General features: G+C 38.5%; 1 protein-coding gene across 6 annotated transcripts in view; it reads right to left on the bottom strand.

The window, feature by feature from the left end:
* The window catches only part of LOC136877446 (specificity protein transcription factor 3), a 126963-nt gene that overhangs the window by 18443 nt on the left and 90982 nt on the right, over positions 1–17538 (bottom strand). For 4 of the 6 annotated variants that reach the window (XR_010860765.2, XM_068228648.1, XM_067151490.2 and 1 more), the window contains one exon: positions 3464–3559. The exons of the other annotated variants lie outside the window; for them this stretch is intronic. Coding sequence is in view for 3 of the 4 variants with exons in the window: in XM_068228648.1 (XP_068084749.1) it covers positions 3464–3559 (96 nt within the window). In the remaining variant the exon portion in view is untranslated. The remainder of the gene's footprint in view (positions 1–3463; positions 3560–17538) is intronic. 6 annotated transcript variants of the gene reach the window in all.

The raw sequence follows: 17538 nt of genomic DNA, 5'->3' as shown, positions 1-17538 counted from the left end.
GAAAAATACTGGCGAAGGATAGCTGCGGTACAGCGGAAAATCAGCTTTGCGTATTACAAGCGCATATCGCACAGTATCCGAACCTGCGGTTCTTACAGCGGCAGCGGTACCACCGATTGATTTACTCACCTTAGAGAGACAGGAAGTCTGGCCAACTCAAGGGGAACTCGGAAAGAAGCGTGCTAAGGAGCTAGCTTATAGGCAACGAACGGAGCGGTGGCAGCAAAGATGGGAGGAAGATCCTCGAGGAAAATGGACTAAGCAGCTGATACCACATCTAGCCGATTGGGTTGCCCAAGCTCATGGTGTGGTTAACTTTTACATTACCCAACTATTGACGGGTCATGGATGCTTCCAGAAATTTCTACAGAGAGTAGGTAGAGTGAGCGACTCGGCGTGTATTAACTGCAATGATGTAGATGATGTATTTCACACATTTTTTTGTATGCTATCACTGATCAACTCAGAGAAGATGTTTACATACTGAGCAAGGAGAGTTGACGCCAGAAACTATTGTGCAGGTGATGCTATGAAACCAAGAATCTTGGGATCAGGTAGCAGTATATGTAGAAGGCTTCCTGCATCAGAAAAAGAGGGACATGAATGACAGTAAGGAGAAATAAAGGAAGAAGAAACCTGAGAAATTAGCACGACACCGCCCTGAAGTAATGCGAGAGTGGTTCCGGGGCGGAGATGTACGGCGTGGGAAAGGGATGTGTGGGTTTTAGTGAGTAGGAATCTCACACACTTGTGGAGTGCGGACTCTCACAAGTGTCTCACGAAAGATTTCCCACACTTCCCCGTAAAAAAAATTATTATTATTATTCACACTGTAAATCTATTTTCAGAGCTTTATTTAAAAAATTATATTGTCTTTTAGCCATCTCCCGTTGTATTAACTGTGTATTTATAAGTATATATTTTTTTAATGTATAATTTTTATAGGTCTTGAAACTACCAAATGGTTTGTTTAACCCTTTTGCTATCAGGCTATTTTCACCAGTCAAGCCCAAAACACTTGGACCATTTTTCATGATTATGCATGTTAAAATGTAAAGAATTGCCATGTAAAGAAATTCCCAGATACAAAATTGAAAAAAATCACAATAGTACACTATTCAATATAATTTTAGGATAAAATATCCCAAAATTATTCATGGCATATTTTACTACCAAAAACAAATTGAAAATTAGAAAATATATTTAAAAAATAAAAATCAGTTTTCAAATACCGTACTAAGAAAGTAATCTGTTCTTTAGTGATAATGTTGTTCAGTCATTCTGAAAATAAGAGCATTTAATTCTCTATAACATGATATAATTTTGTTTTTTGGATTCTTATTTAGTCATGAGTTATAGCACCTGGCGTAAAGAACTGTACGTGTACCTTCCGGAGTCAGCATTTGTGTTTTGGAAAACATTCTCCTATCATCACTACCTGTAAAAACCGAATCACTCTTCTTCTTCTTCTTTATCTACAGCTTTTCACACACTTGTGGGGTTGCGGGTGCGAATTATGTCCCACATGTGGATTTTAGTCTGTTTTATGGCCGAATGCCCTTGCTGACGCCAACCCTATATGGAGGGATGTAATCACTATCGCGTGTTTCTGTGGTAGTTTGTAGTGTAGTGTGTTGTCTGAATATGGAGAGGAAAGTGTTGGGACAAACACAAAAACCCAGTCCCCCGGTCAGAAGAATTAATCAAAGGCTATTAAAATCCCTGACCTGGCCGCGAATCAAACCCGGGCCCTCTGAACCGAAGGCCTCAACACTGACAATTCAGCCAGTAAGTCGGACTACAATTCGAATCTCTATCGGCTATAAAGTCACTGTCATCATCTTAAGCGTCTAAATAATCCATAACATCGGAATTATTTAGCCTAGAACTTGGACCAACCATTTTTAAAAATTAGGTCTACTCGTGGCACGAAAATCTAGTAACACGAAATGTTAAACTAAACTTCACTTGAGAACACCGATAAATGTTGAATATAAACAAAACATAATAAACAATAAACTACTATTAAAATGGAAACAATAAAATGAAGGAAAACACATATTTTGGAGCTTAAAGAAGACTGTACTCACTAGCAGCACATTTCAACTCACCATGCGGTAAACATACGTGGTTTGATAACTTCATTTGTTCCAAACAGATGAGCTTAGTGTCTCTATCTCTCAAGAGAAGTGTAAACTAAGTCCAAAAGCTACTATTGCTGTCTTTTCCTGACATCTGGGCATCCATTAAGGTACTAATACAGCCATCCTAACAGAGCCGATAGATCAGCACGCTGAGTGTCTTAAGCAATACCACTTGGAGATCGGCTCCCTGAGCGTATAAGAGTTATAGCCACAGATGGTCCTATTTGAAGTAATTTCTTTTTTTTTTGGTTCTCAAGTCACTGAAAAAACTCGCACACACGCTCTCTGTGTGTGGGTGTGTGTGTGTGGTGCGTATTAAACAGATGAATGAAAAACAGCAAAAATCTGGATTGAAGCAGTGACAGAAGAGGAGAGATGGAAAGATAAATTAAAACAGAAAAAAATCACATTTGCCTTAACGGAATCAAATTAGGATGAGAAGATGATGACAATGGTAATGGTGGTGATTATGACTATGACCATAATGAAGATGGTGTAACTGATTGGACAATATCCGAGGATGTGTATTATTGTGAACTGCTAAGAAAAATTTGTATTACAGTTACAGTATTTATTTAGCATATGGTTTTTGGTGTTGGGAGTGTCCAAGGATATGTTCAACTCGTCTACTGCAATTCTTTCTATTTGATGCTAAACCTAGTGATTAGAAATTAAATACCAGCACCTCTCCTACCGTGCTGACCAAGATTCTGATGGTGACATTTTTTGTTTCTCCACAAACAAGACTTGAACCAGCTAACCATGGTGTCAGACCATAGAGACCTTAATGAACATGGCCACCAGGCAGGCTGGTGTTATAGTGTGGCAAAGCATCAAATGTTATTTCAAAACCAAGAAACAGATAGTAGATCTAAAAGAGCGAACAAAATGTTAACATTTTATTGACGCACATTAACGACGGGAATCGAATCTAGAAAATTTGTAATCAGCATTCTGGACTATATATTATCATTTTATGGGTTAGTACTTGAACTACGTACAGCAAGAGCATAATCATTTTCTAACTAATGATAAGTGACGACAACAGAAATCAAACTGAACCCCCCTGTATGTTACGCTAATTCATACCAACATTATTACTAATGTTCAATTCATCTTCTAAACAAATGACAGGATATAAAGAACCTGAATACAAAATGTATATTAAAATAACAGAGTAGAAAACGCATTAAAATCAAACCAACTGCTTAACTACCAAAATACACAGGTACTTGGAATAAAAAGTATCATGAACAAGGTCTATGTAACAGATGGAAGGTAGTTTCTACACTAAATGACATCTACTTCAATGAATATACCTGAGAAAACTGAATTTGTTTCAAGGAATAGATTCCATTGGTAGCCCCCTCCGATAGCCAAACCTCCTTGTCACGGGTGTTGTCCTCATCACAATCCTCAAAAAGAAAAAGAAATCCTTTTAAATTTATTGATCACAAGAGGTATGGAAATGGCTAATATGTCGTTAAATTTTTCAATACTACAAATGAAATAGTCATTCTAAACCTACATAAACACATAATAAAAATAAATGGAGTGTCAGGAACAAGAAAGATAAGAAATTTAGTTAGCATCCCATCCCAATCTTCTATGAAGATGAAGAAGTTGGAAATGGAAGAACTAATTTCAAAATCACCTAAATTTTCTGAGATTAAAATCAAGAAGAAAAATACAAATAAAAATAATATTATTTCATGTCCGTAATAATTAAAAAATACATAAAATCTTATAATGAATACTGAAAAAATTAAAAAATAAAATCTCACTCTGTACTTAAAACATGCAATTTCATTATACATATGACAATACATTTTTTTTTTTTTTTTTTAAAGTACCCAAAGATTTAGATAAGAAACCACCTTCCATCAAGTAAGTAAGTAAGTAAGAGCACACCTTATCAGGCAACTTCACAAATTTCAAGAAATATAATAGGTTCAAACACTCAAAAAAATGCAAAAGCTTTTGCAAAACAGAAAATACCACACACCTGAAGCCAAGTTCACAATTTTAAAAACAACCACAAAGAGTTTGATCACAACAAAATCAATCATGATATACAGTGACCAACAAACAAGAGTTCACACCAAACTGACAGAAGGACGAACTGTATTCCCCCAGAACCCACCGGTCCTTCCAGCTGGAGACAGCCGCTGTTCTCTTCTACAAACTGGGATCAGGGAACATTTGTTATCATAAATTTTTTAAAAAGGCACAAAAACTAAAAGCAGCCAATGATTTTCCTCTTTTCATCTTAACCCTTAATGACCTGAATTAATTTATTTTCACATTTTTTTAAATTTTGGTGGATTACCTTCCTTGTGTCATGCAATTTGGCAACATGACACTTCCTATGTTATTCTTTTTATAATTTGCTTTACTTTGCACCTCCACAGATAGGTTTTATGGCGACACTGGGATAGGCAAAGTCTTCTTACGTTAATTTTTAAGGACACTTCCTCTAAAGCACTGATACTTTGTCATTGTATGAATTTTTCATCTTAACAGTGTTATGTGGCTGAAGATCTTTATAATATATGAAACATGTACCACTTTTAACCAATAAGTTGCCTTAAGCAATTTAGTGTATCGACAAGGTGGAAAGTAAAAAATACTTAGTTGTGAATCTGTGTAAGTGCGATACGGACCATGAAGCTGATTTTATGTAACTACCAACATTGCGACATACTGAGCGGTTCTCCTTTCACTAGAGTGCGGACCAGCCGGGAAGGTGGTGCGCAGAACACCATGACGTCAAAGCACCAAGCTTCTCCACACTCGCGCCAATCACAATCAGCTGAGCTTTGCCAGGCGAGCTAGTAAGGTGTGGTGAGAGCATACTGACTATTTTGAAAGTGTAAAATTAATTATCTAGATTGTGATTGTCATGGAAGCAGAGGTAGGAAGTAAACGACAGATTTTGCATAAACAAGCGCGAGAAGTAGTGTTCAAAGTGCACCAGTACTTTAAGAACATTAAGGAACACGCGAGAGTCGTGGCAGAATAAGTTTGGGGCGATGGTGGCACATCACAGTAACTAACAGCAGCAGCGTGTGATGTCAGTGTTCGTACAGTACAAAGAATTGTAAGCGAAGCCAAGTCGTACATTAAATCGACCAGGACTGTGAGTTTACATTCACCAGGAAAAAATCCTCGCTGCCAGAAACCAGAAACAAATTTTGATGACTTTGACAAAAATGTGTTGCGCCATACAATTTTTGACATGTACACTGATGAGCAACTTCCAACATCATTGAAACTTCTTAAGAAAATGAAAGAGGCAGTGAGTTTCAGTGGTAGCAAGTAGTCTCTCCTTCAAGTTTTAAGGAATATAGGTTTCAAATATAAAAAATTAACGGTAGACGTCAATCAATCAATCACTACTGATCTGCATTTAGGGCAGTCGCCCAGGTGGCAGATACCCTATCTGTTGTTTTCCTAGCCTTTTCTTAAATGATCGCAAAGAAATTGAAAATTTATTGAACATTTCCCTTGGTAAGTTATTTCAATCCCAAACTCCCCTTCCTATAAACGAATATTTGCCCCAATTTGTCCTCTTGAATTCCAGCTTTACGTAAGATGTTAATGGAAAGCAGTGATATTGCTGCAGCTAGAACAGTATTTCTAAGGACCATTCATGACATAAGACAGGAGGGTAACTCAACTGTATTTTATTTAGATGAGACTTTCGTACACCAAAATCACTGCTTTCCTCACGGAGCCAGAAATTGCTATTATATACTAGTCTACCAAGACCACTAAATGCATGCACTAACTGACCCTCTGAGCAACATTTTCACACCATTCATAGCAGGAACTGGCTGTATAAGGAATGGCATTACTAGCATCACTCATACCTCAGTTACTTTCATATATATAAAATAAGAGTTCTGTCTGTACATTGCTCAAAATGTAAAAAGGATGGTATTTCTGTATCGGTTGTATCTATAGTAACAAGGAAATGCACTTTTTAATTTTCCGTAATTTCTGTCTGTCTGTCCGTATGTATGTACACGCATCACGAGAAAACGGCTGAAGAGAATTTAATGAAATTCTGTATGTAAAGGCCAGGAATAAGTCGCTACAATCTAGGCCATAAATAATATTTCTCACACTGAGAGAAATGGTAGTTTAGGGGAAGGCCTAAAATTTTATTCTCAAATATTTGTGTTAATAGTGATCCTATCGTAATAAAAATCAGTATATAAAATCCGCGAATAAGTCGCTACAATCTAGGCTATAAATAATCTTATTTATGCTGAGAGAAATGGTAGTTTAGGAGAACGCCTAAAATTTTATTCTCAAATATTTATTTTATTATTTGTCCTATATTAGTTGGTATGCAAAGTCGGGGAATAAGTCGCTACAATCTACGCTATAAATAATGTTATTCACATGGAGTTAAATGGCAGTTTAGGGAAAGGCCTAATATAGAATTATCAAATATTTGTGTTATTAGTGGTCCTACTGACAAATAGTATGTAACTAAATTATATATTATTAAATTTCCAATCATTTATGTCTTATACATTTTTACTGTACCGGCCATGATAATGGAGATATTCATGAATTTGGATTTTTGTTAATAAGTCCATATTAGCGCTGCAAAGAAAAAATGGGTGAAGAGAAATGAATGAAAATCGGTATGTAAAGTCGAGGAATTAGGAACTACAGTCTATGCTATAATTAATTTTATAAGACGCCCTAATATTACAGAGTTCAAAGAAAACTGAATGTGAAAGCCTACAATACAGAAAGCTCATAACATTGATCAACAATAGCATTACATTGACCATTGTTTGTTGTAATGAGTTTTGTGTCTCCTCTGTTGTCGCTTATCTCCGATAGATGGAATTACTGCAGTATACCGAGTTTTTTAAAATTTGAATTTGCTTTACATCGCGCCGACACAGATAGGACTCATGGCGACGATGGGATAGGAAAGGGCTAGGAATGGGAAGGAAGCGGCCCTGGCCTTAATTATGTTACAGCCCCAGCATTTGCCTGTTGTGGATATAGGAGACCACTAAGAACCATCTTCAGGGCTGTTGACAGTGGGGTTCGAACCCACTATCTCCCGGATGCAAGCTCACAACTGCGCGCCCCTAACCACACGGTGAACTCGCCCGGTCGTATTGAGTATAACAGCCTGCCTGAATATTGGCAGGAAGTAGCTGGAGAGTTAGATAACTTTCTTCTTTAGAATGCCGTTCCTCTGATTCATAAATTTTCTGATAATACTGGCACGTAACAAACTGGTTCATCGTAGCATTCAAGCTATTCAATCCCTCCTCTGAGGCACTGATTGGAATGAGCAGTGTGCATATTTAATGGAATAATGGCAGAGGATTGTTCATGGCTGTCTGTGGCCTGGTCATTCCAGCACTGGAACTTTGGACTGTTATATCAGCACCATAGTACTGTTCATTAAAAGTGAGAAAATGTGCATTTTTTTCATTTGATCAAGTATTTTATATGATAACATTCCTTTTAATCGCTATATTCCTACTGACAAATTTTGGTAGGAAAACCACAAAGACAGTCTTTCTGAGAATCCCGTAGTGAAGCATGGGTACATCAGGTAGTACCAATATAAATGGTCCATTATTGGACATTATATATTTTCCAGCTAACTCATTCCTGATTGCCAGCGTTTTGCCCCCGTGTGCTAGGTTGGGCTCATCAGTTGGTACCTAGCACACCCACCAAGACGCATGGCTAGTGCATACCGTGGAGGCCACTGCGTAGGCTACTTGGAGCCACCGGCAGTGCCAATGCACTATGAGAGACTTTGTCTCATTACCAAAAATTGATGCCTGCTCGGCATTCCCTATGCAAATCAACATCTATATCGTGGGTAATGAGTACTGGACCGGAGGACTTAAGGTTCCTGTGGGTAAGGGGGCTTGGCTTATCGTGTGTCATGTAGGATCAGCGTCTACAGGATTTGTACCACAATGCAAATTAATTTTTCGTTCCAAATTGAAAAAAAATTCCACTGATTATCATTCGGACATGAATTCCACAATGTTTAAAAATGGTTCCTAGAACAGTTACTTCCTAATATCCCGCCGCATTCAGTAATTGTTATGGACAATGCAAGCATTCATTCGGTTCAATTAGATAAAGCACCAAACAATAGCACACGAAAAGCAGACATCGTATCCTGGTTGACTACAAATAAAATTCCTCACAGAAATTCACAAACTCGAGCAGAACTGTTACAGATTGTGAAAGCATACAAAACCATGTCTGTAAAACACGAACTGGATTCCATCGCAACAGAAAAAAGTCGTAGGATTGTCCGAATGCCGCCCTACCATTGCCAGTACAATTCAAGTGAACTGGTGTGGGCTCAGGTAAAGCCATACATAGCAGATAAGGACAAGACTTTTAAGATCACTGATGTTGAAAAGCTCACTCACAAGGCCATAGACAGCATTTCAACAAAAGTGTGGAGTAACTGCGAAACAGGACGAGGATTTTGCAAGGGAGATTCCAATGGACAGCATAATGGAACCCTTTATCGTCAGTCCTCAAGATTCTGGGTCCGAATCCCAGGAATCCGACACCAAGAGTTACTGAGTGATTGAGAATCTTCCCAAGTGAATGCTTTTCATACATTTTCCTATGCGTATTTTTAATGTGTTATGGTTTGTGTATGTGGAGTAGTCTATATCTCTTACTTTTGACTCTACTTTACTGTACCGTACTGGATTACAACCAATTGTGTGATGTGTTGTTTTCACTGTTGTAAAATTATAGTTCTATTGAGGGCAGCATGTATTATTTAGATTTTCGAAGTTCTACTAATTATTAAGGTATTACAGTATTACACCCTGGTGTAATGTTGTTGTTGCTGATGTTGTTATTATTATTATTATTATTATTATTATTATTATTATTATTATTCCCACTTGCATGAAGAGTATTACAGGTTAATAATCAATAATTATGGTGATTATGGATTATGGATTGAAACATTAATAATGGCTAACATAAATCAGTCATTCTCCGCCCGCTATAACTCCGTCTCTGACCACCGTAACAGCTGCAGCAGCGGACGTATATCTCTGTCTCTCTCTGCGCTGTACACAGCCTTCCCGGCTGGTCCACACTATAATTGCGGGCAGGAGCCGGTTAGGCTTAGATCACATTTATGACTTTACGGACTCAAGCCTCTTTATATACCACTATTTTCCCATGCCAATGTCAAAGGTCACACCACCACAAGCAAGAATAACTGCATGAAATGTATGAAAGACTCACTCGTCAAGATTTCTAGAGAAACCAGGATAAAAATCAATATAACACAGATGTTGATCCCCATAGGGAACCTGAAATATTTTTCCCGCTGGCAAACAGGAATGAGTTAGCTGGAAAATTTATGATGTCCAATAACGGACCAACTACATTGAAAATCAATAAACATAATTATTTAGAAATCATCAGAAAAATTATATGTACTGCCATACAGTTTGCATCCGCTAAGACACTAACTTTGCGGATAAATCCATGCATATCCGCATCCGTGCAGAGCTTTACCTATGTCACTTTTTTTTTAAATTACTTGATTTACGTTGCTCCAACACACATAGGTCTTATGGCGACGATGGTATAGGAAAGCCCTGGGAGTGAGAATGAAGCGACCGTGGCATTAATTAAGGTACAACCCCAGCATATGCCTGGTGTGAAAATGGGAAACCACATAAAACCATCTTCAGGGCTGCCGAAAGTGGGGTTCGAACCCACTATATCCCGGATGTAAGCTCACAGCTGCACGCCCCTAACTGCACAGACAACTCACCTGGTGTACAGTTCACATCCTCGAGAAGAGGAGATAAGATCAGTCATCAATGTTTTTGTTTGTCAAATGCTTGTCCGTTTCTCTATGGGGTCGGGTATGAGGTGAGATGAATCTGTTGTGGCGGATTTTTATGAACGGATGCCCTTCCTGACGTTAACCTCATCAGAGAAGTTAATGAGATGAAATGAACGATGTGGTATATGATAGTAGGAAGGGAGAGGGTGAAACCCGGTGCCGGCACATAGTCTATCCCTGTCGAATAGCACCATGGGGTCTGCTCAAGGCTTAACGTCCCCATCCAATGGACGAATCTCCATCAACAGCATTATATGCCGTAACTCCATATGATGATAATGATGATGCTTATTGTATAAAGCTGCCTAACATCTAGGTCATTGGTCCCTAATGGTACGAAGTGAGACGAAATGTAATGACAATTTAAAAGTCCAAAATCATCCACTGACCAGAATTCAGAACGTGATAAAGAAGGGAAATTTCATGGTCTCTTTCTCAAACATTTCAAAAATGTCATCATCTCAGAACAATCCTAAGAGCTCACTCGCTGAAAAATCTTTGAACTCTGAGAAATCTGGTTAGGTAAAGTCACTTTGAACTTGTTCCATATTGCCTATAATCCAAGAACTATTTCTGTTTTTTCATTCTTTTATTTCACATTTATTTATTTATTTGGCATATGATGAATAATGACAACCTATAAACTATTTACACAACCAGTGAAAGATGAGTACAAAGTAAATACAAATTATCATATCTATACAGTCAAAGAAAGCAATTTACAAAGTTTGAAAGTACAAGAAGAAAACACAATATATTTACATCGCTATCCACCTATCAACTCTGACACTTCATATGTACACACTGAGTGCGAGTGATGTACATGTCACTAAATGTGAATGTCCAAACCCACCACCCACTTCACTGCTTCGGGTGTTGCTGAGTTGAGGTCTTCCATGGTGCCAGTGAAAGCACGGAGTGGACATTCCTGCACTACATGTTTCATTGTTTGTCGAACCTCCCCACAATCACAGTATGGAGAAACTGACCAGCCCCAGGTGTGTAAAGTAGATGCTGTTCTACCTACTCCACATCTCATGCGGTTTAGTCTACTCCAGGTGCAACGTGGCAGATCAAAGCCTGCCAGCTTTGTGAATGGGTTATTAATATCCACTATTGCCCGAGGTGGGGATAAAGGCCACTCTGTTAACCATTTAGAGGTGGGGTTGAATTCGCTAGATGTTATCTTCACGGCTGTCTTCCAAGCAGGCTGGCGAGACTTCAGGCGTGTGCATTTCTGTCTGATATCCTCATGAACAGGTAGAATTTCATTCTTTAGCATTCTGGTCCATAGCTGAAAAAGGGCCTTCTGTCTCCTGATATGTGGAGGTAGTATATTGCTGAGAACCGGTAACCATTGGGTCGGTGTAGCACGAAGTGTACCAGTTATGATTCGCATGGTTTGACGAAGTTGTGAATCTACTAGCTGTGTGTGAGCACTGTTAAGCCAGACACCAGAGCAGTATTCTGCTGCAGAATAGACTAAGGCCAGAGATGTTGTCCTTAATGTGTTTCCATCCGCTCCCCAGGAAGTTCCAGCCAGTCGTTGGAGAATGTTATTACGACTTTTTAGTTTGTTGGCGGTTTTCTGCAGGTGATTTTTGTACGTAAGAGACCTGTCCAATGTTACTCCTAAGTAACTGGGATTGGCACAATATTGTAGTTCATGGCCCTTGAAGAATACCCTTGGATGGTGCTTTGCTTCTGCGTTGTTCAGATGGAATGTAGATGTCACTGTTTTCTGTGGATTGGGATGAAGGTACCATCTTTGAAAGTAGTCATCCAACAGTTCAAGGTCTCGGTTAAGAACTATTTCAGCTTCTGCGAAGTTGGGTCGTTGAATTGTAAGGCAAATATCGTCCGCATATATGAACTTTCGGGACACTGTTTCAGGCACTATAAGTTGAAGAGTAGCACTCAGAGCTGTTGTTCCAGAAGAAGTTGCAGGAATGTCTTCAGATGACTCCCTGCCTGGAGTACACCAGATATGCTCAGTGCATTATCTGCAGGTTCCAGTACTTCAGTTTCTGACATCGTAGTGTTATGAACTATCTTGATTTCAGCATCTACAAGTAGGTAATTGCCTTCTAGGTAAACCGTCTGCTTTACCACACTTATCTTCATCGGCAGAGACTTAATCAGTAAGAAAGAATGATGCAGGGGTGTGCTATATATTGCATCATGGTTTTCTGCAATTTTAGGTAATTGCCTTCTAGGTAAACCGTCTGCTTTACCACACTTATCTTCATCGGCAGAGACTTCATCAGTAAGAAAGAATGATGCAGGGGTGTGCTATATATTGCATCATGGTTTTCTGCAATTTTAGACTAGTTACCCTCACTGCAAACTAAGTTATACTGGGGCTGTACCTTTATTAAAGCCACGATCACTTCCTTCCCATTTCTGGCCCTTTCCTATCACACTGTTGCCATAACACCTACCTGTGTTGGTGCAACATAAAGCAAAATGGTAAAAAGTAGAAAAAAAGTTACTGTGCACTTTATAATCACAATCACTTAGTGCGTCAAGTAAATCATATGTTTCTCCAGGGCAAGTGCAGAGCTCCCTACTAAGGATTAAGCCTTTCATGACAGAAGATGGGACAAAGAAGCTGTTGTCTCCCACCAGGTAGCTCCTTGCTTGTCTCTTGGGTGGGGAAATACAGGCTGTCCTTCTTGTCAGCTCGCTACACGTGCCTTGCTTGTGTTTGAGTTTTGTGGTCACTGTATTTTGAAGTCAGGTACTGTACAACTACAATACAATCAGAATCTAAAATAGATTATTAAAACTGTACCGGGAGGAACACCTCAACGCCGGGCATTCAAAATAAGCGCCTTAATGAACTCCTCTATCGGTCAAAAGGTGAAATTGACACTATAGGAAGTTGAAACTTTAATCATAAGATGTCACCACTGAAATATTAAGTAATTGTGTTGTTGTGAAGTTTCCTAAACTGATTGAATTTCTCCTGGTTTTGTTTGCTATACCTCAAAAAGTTTGGACATTTTTCCACAGATGTCACTACAAAAAAAACTTTGATCATGCACTCTGGTGCAAGGTGGAAGAACTTATTACTTAAAGAAGTTTCATATTCCTAGGTTTTCCATAACTGAATCTATGTTAATTTATTTTTGGGTTGGCAACACTTCCTTTTTGTTCTGCCAGTTTTGAATCTGGCCAATGAAAAATTTCTGTAATTAATTTTCAACCTATCACAGGCTTCTTGTTCGATTTTGAGTGTAACTTTTGAACTTAACCAATAAAATTGAGAGGGTGTGGCCGGTTTAGTCTTGAATTCTCTCGAACCTTCCCTGAGGGTATATAAACTGCGGCTGTTTATGTTTCCTTGTCAATTGATTATCGTCTTTCTGTGTGTGTGTTAAGGCAGGAGGCGGGGCCGCCTCTTTCTTCTGTCAACAGAACATCTATAAGGTAATGGTCACGTAAAATCTATCTTTCTTGCTACCTCCGCAGCTATATTCGAGGGGAAGGTCCGAATCTTTAATTATGTAACAATACTTTTCTAAAATGTAGGTAACTTTTCTTTCAGCTAATGTAAAAACTTCATACAATCTTTAACTGTAAATCGGCGATAGAGAGTGAGTTTCCCTCTTGAGCTCCCCTTCATCTTGGTTTGGGGTAACTACGTTTTCGTAACTGTGTTCTCCTGTAAGGTGTTAAAGTAATTTCCATGCAAGCCACCTCAGTAGTTTGGGAATAGCCCGTTTCATTGGCCAAGAGCCCTGTAGGATTTTAATTTTTTCATTATTTCGGAGCACAGTGTACGCCTCCATTCAGTTTGTGTTCGGGCCGTTTATTTAACCTGTTCTTTTTCACAAAGGCCCTGTAGGTTGGGTACTAGATACCCCTGTATAAAATTATTTTCAATTTGTAAGTTGTGCCTTGAGAGGCCAGAGATTGTAAGTTTTTTATGTTGCCTTGAGTAGGCTAGAAGAAACTGAGAGCCTATTAGCTCTTTTCCAAAGTTTTGGTAACAGTAAAGAGTGCCTCTGGAAGGCTAGACATTGTATTTAGGGAGCAGGTGCTCTTGAACTAGGGGATTTCTGCTCTAATCTAAATAATACCACTTTCAATTGTATGTAACCTAGGGGCTTGTAGCCCAGAATTGTCAAGGTGTGAATCTTGAATTTTCCAATTTATGAAATTGTCATTGTACCTGATGTTCATTGTTATGAAAAATTGTTAAGTTTGAAGTTCTAAAAGAAATATAACCTTCAGTTCAAGTTTTAAATTAATTTTGATATTGTAGATAGACCTATTCACCCCAGCACCTTCTTTAACCTCTTTCTGCTCCATGGGTATCCCCATAACAAGTGGTAGCAGAGCGTGGTTGAATGGGTCTCAATTAAGCCCCTTTTGATGGCTAAACATAGGATTCATACCGAACTCCAAGAATTTTCTCGGTCGCTGGGAATTTTTCTAAATTTGTAAGTTTTCTATCATCATGTCTGGCCCTCGCGAAGTCCTCCATCCCGGGTCCTTGCTCAAGGAGGGATTGATCTATGAATTACTCATTAGAAATATTCAATCTGGAGGCACGGTTGCGGCAGATACTGCCAAACTTAAAGAATCCCTAGAATTGCCTATTTGTATCCCAATTTTGGGAGAAAAGGAAATTGATGAGGCTCTCTCCACTATCACTGACAATACCACCGAATTAGCATCTATAGTAAGTTTTTTGAAGTAAGCGATCCATCTGCTAACCAACTTAAAAGAGTACAGGCTAGACGTTCCATTTTTATAATAGGGCTAGGGACCTATTGTCTCTAAAGTGAAAAGATCATGCTAAGGAGGCTAGTAATTTAATTGACTGTCTATCAGGAATGTCAAATAGAGTTAGTCAATTGTTGACCGGGGCAGCTGCTCCCAAAACCGATCTTACAAATTATTTTTCTTGGCTTCCATGGGAGTTGAAAAGATTAGGATCTTCACAAGCTATTATCTTACACTACATTCATTCTTAGTGTAGTTCACTTTGTCTGTGCAGTAGCATCAAAAGTATGCAAAAAAAAAAAAAAAAAAAAAAAAAAAGCACTTGACTCAGGCGATCTGACAGCACTTAGCAAGTGTGGATGCCACCCCCTCACAAAGCTCAACAGTGATTGAGAAGAAACAGATCTGAAGAACTGGGATTGATCGAGGGAAAACACATCACAGTTATTCATACTTCGTTGTAATGCTCTAAATTAAGTACACCGAAAGCTGGATGTCCTATTATATCAGGCCATTGTTCACTCAATACATAAAATGCATTCATGCTTATATGCTAATAGGGGCTGCCTGGCCGAGACAGTAAAAGCGTGCTTGATTCATCCAGACCATTTATATTGGTATTATTCCCTGTTAGGTAGTCGAAAAATTTAAGAAACAAGATTTCCACTGCCAGAGGTGAACATGGCCCTAAGGTTCATTCAGCCTATGCCAAAAATGAGTACCAGGTTAATTTCTGGAACCAAAAGCAGTCAGGCATAGAGCTAACCCTCTATCCCAACCACTTCCGAGATTACAGACAGTGAAAGCCTTTACCTTTCACACCTCCCAGGGCGTACATGGCCTGTACAAAGATAACTTTGCTTTGCTTACATTTGCATATACAGTAACTTGTAGCCTAAGAACCAATGGTATTATGGTTGTTTTTGTTTTTCTTTCTCTAGCTATTATAACTAATTCTATTTTAGGCTATTTCCCATGACACTGAAGAGCATATGGAGGGTGTAAGTGGCAGTTCTACCACAAACATGAGAGGAAAATAGGAAACAGGGATTTGCCTGGACCTCTTTTAGACCACATTATCTTCTAACTGCTGTGCTACATGGCCAAACAATCTCAGTTGTGTTTCACTTAGCTATTCATTGATTTTCCTGACCTTGGAACTTCCCCTCACATGATCATAACATATTCTATTTTAAAGACAGGTCACCAGCCCATCAAAAGAACATGTTGACTAAATACACCATTACATCAAAGTAAAACCAATCCTAACAGAAGCACATAAAAAGACAAAAGAGAGTACAGTAGTATCAAAAGGCAAACTTTTAATAAGCCATTCATCATAGAGAACAGCAGAATCTCCTTCAAAGACCACTTCTCATATGTAAATTCTGATTTGACTCCTTATAGACTACAAATTCCATCAACAGTCAAATTTGTATCTAGTAGCTACAATAATATTACAATAATGTATATGAAATTAAAAGACATTTGTTTCTGATGCTTCATGACGTGTTTCATGAGCACAATAATTATTTTTGAACATTCACATTACAAAAATTATATCAATCTAGATCGGCAATGTCATGAAGGTGTAAACAGGAATAGGAGAAAACGTGTGGAATTTGAGTGGAGAAAATGGGTAGACTGACAAAATGGCCGAACTGTCCTGTTCAGGATGATCTCACATGGACAAAATATTATTGTGGACCAATCTGATACGGATTAGAAAAAGTGGACATAATATCAGTGGACATTAAAAAAATGTGGATGAAATGCCGGGACTGGGAAAGTACTGTAGTTGATGAAACATCTTCGAGGCTTTCTCACGATTCATGATTTTTGTACTTTAGTGGGTGTAAAAACTTAGTGGAACCACAACTAGGTTTTCAGTACTGCAATCGCTATTTGATCCCTGACAACTGATGTACGGTTTCCAAAAGTGGAAGTCCTAGGAAAATAAATGACCTAATTCTTGGAAGCACCTGTAAGAACTTCTAATTTTATAATATATATCACAAGAAATAATAATACATTTATGTCTTTAACTAATGTAATGTCAAGAAATAATAAATGAGCGTGTTAGAAATACTAAAAAGTCATATTAACACAAGAATGACAGAAAATATCTACAAAACAGCAGACATAACAAATTCCTTAGTGGACCATTGGGAGCACAACCTGCAGCAAGGAAAAGAGAAATAGGTATTACTGTTTGTAATAATTTATTACAGCCAATGGCCATACACACAATAATACACAATGATTAGATTACATAGGTAATTAAATTCTATAGGTAACAACGTACACAGTCAGATAGACATTGTAAGGTACTCACTAGCAGTCATAGTGGGGATCAACATCCATTCCGTTTGTGGGACCTCTTATAAAACTCCTTTTGGAGCTCCTTTAGGTTAAATCCTCTCTTGGGTCGCGTAGTGTTACACACAGCGGGGGTAGGCCCATTGGTTGTTCTATTTGTGGGAGTGTGTTTAAGCAGTCGTTTTTCTTACCGACTTACAATTTTAACTTGAAGGAACACAGGCCTAAAATGATTTTAAAGAGATTTCTGAAAAGTAGAGCATGAGAACTGTGAGAATAAGCATACTAACTTTCACTTTCTGAAATAGTCCAGTACAGTAGTTTGCTTCCTCTTGCCCAGATGTCTCATGGAAAGAAGTTTTCTCTCAATTTGGTTGAGGCTGTTGATGAGGTCTTCATCAACGTTGAAAGAGGAGAAGCACCAGCAGACAATTCCAGTCCCTC

Source organism: Anabrus simplex, chromosome 7, assembly GCF_040414725.1.
Source record: "Anabrus simplex isolate iqAnaSimp1 chromosome 7, ASM4041472v1, whole genome shotgun sequence".
Lineage (NCBI taxonomy): Eukaryota > Metazoa > Arthropoda > Insecta > Orthoptera > Tettigoniidae > Anabrus > Anabrus simplex.
Note: the sequence above shows the minus strand (reverse complement) of the source record. Positions and strands in the feature narration are given on the sequence as shown.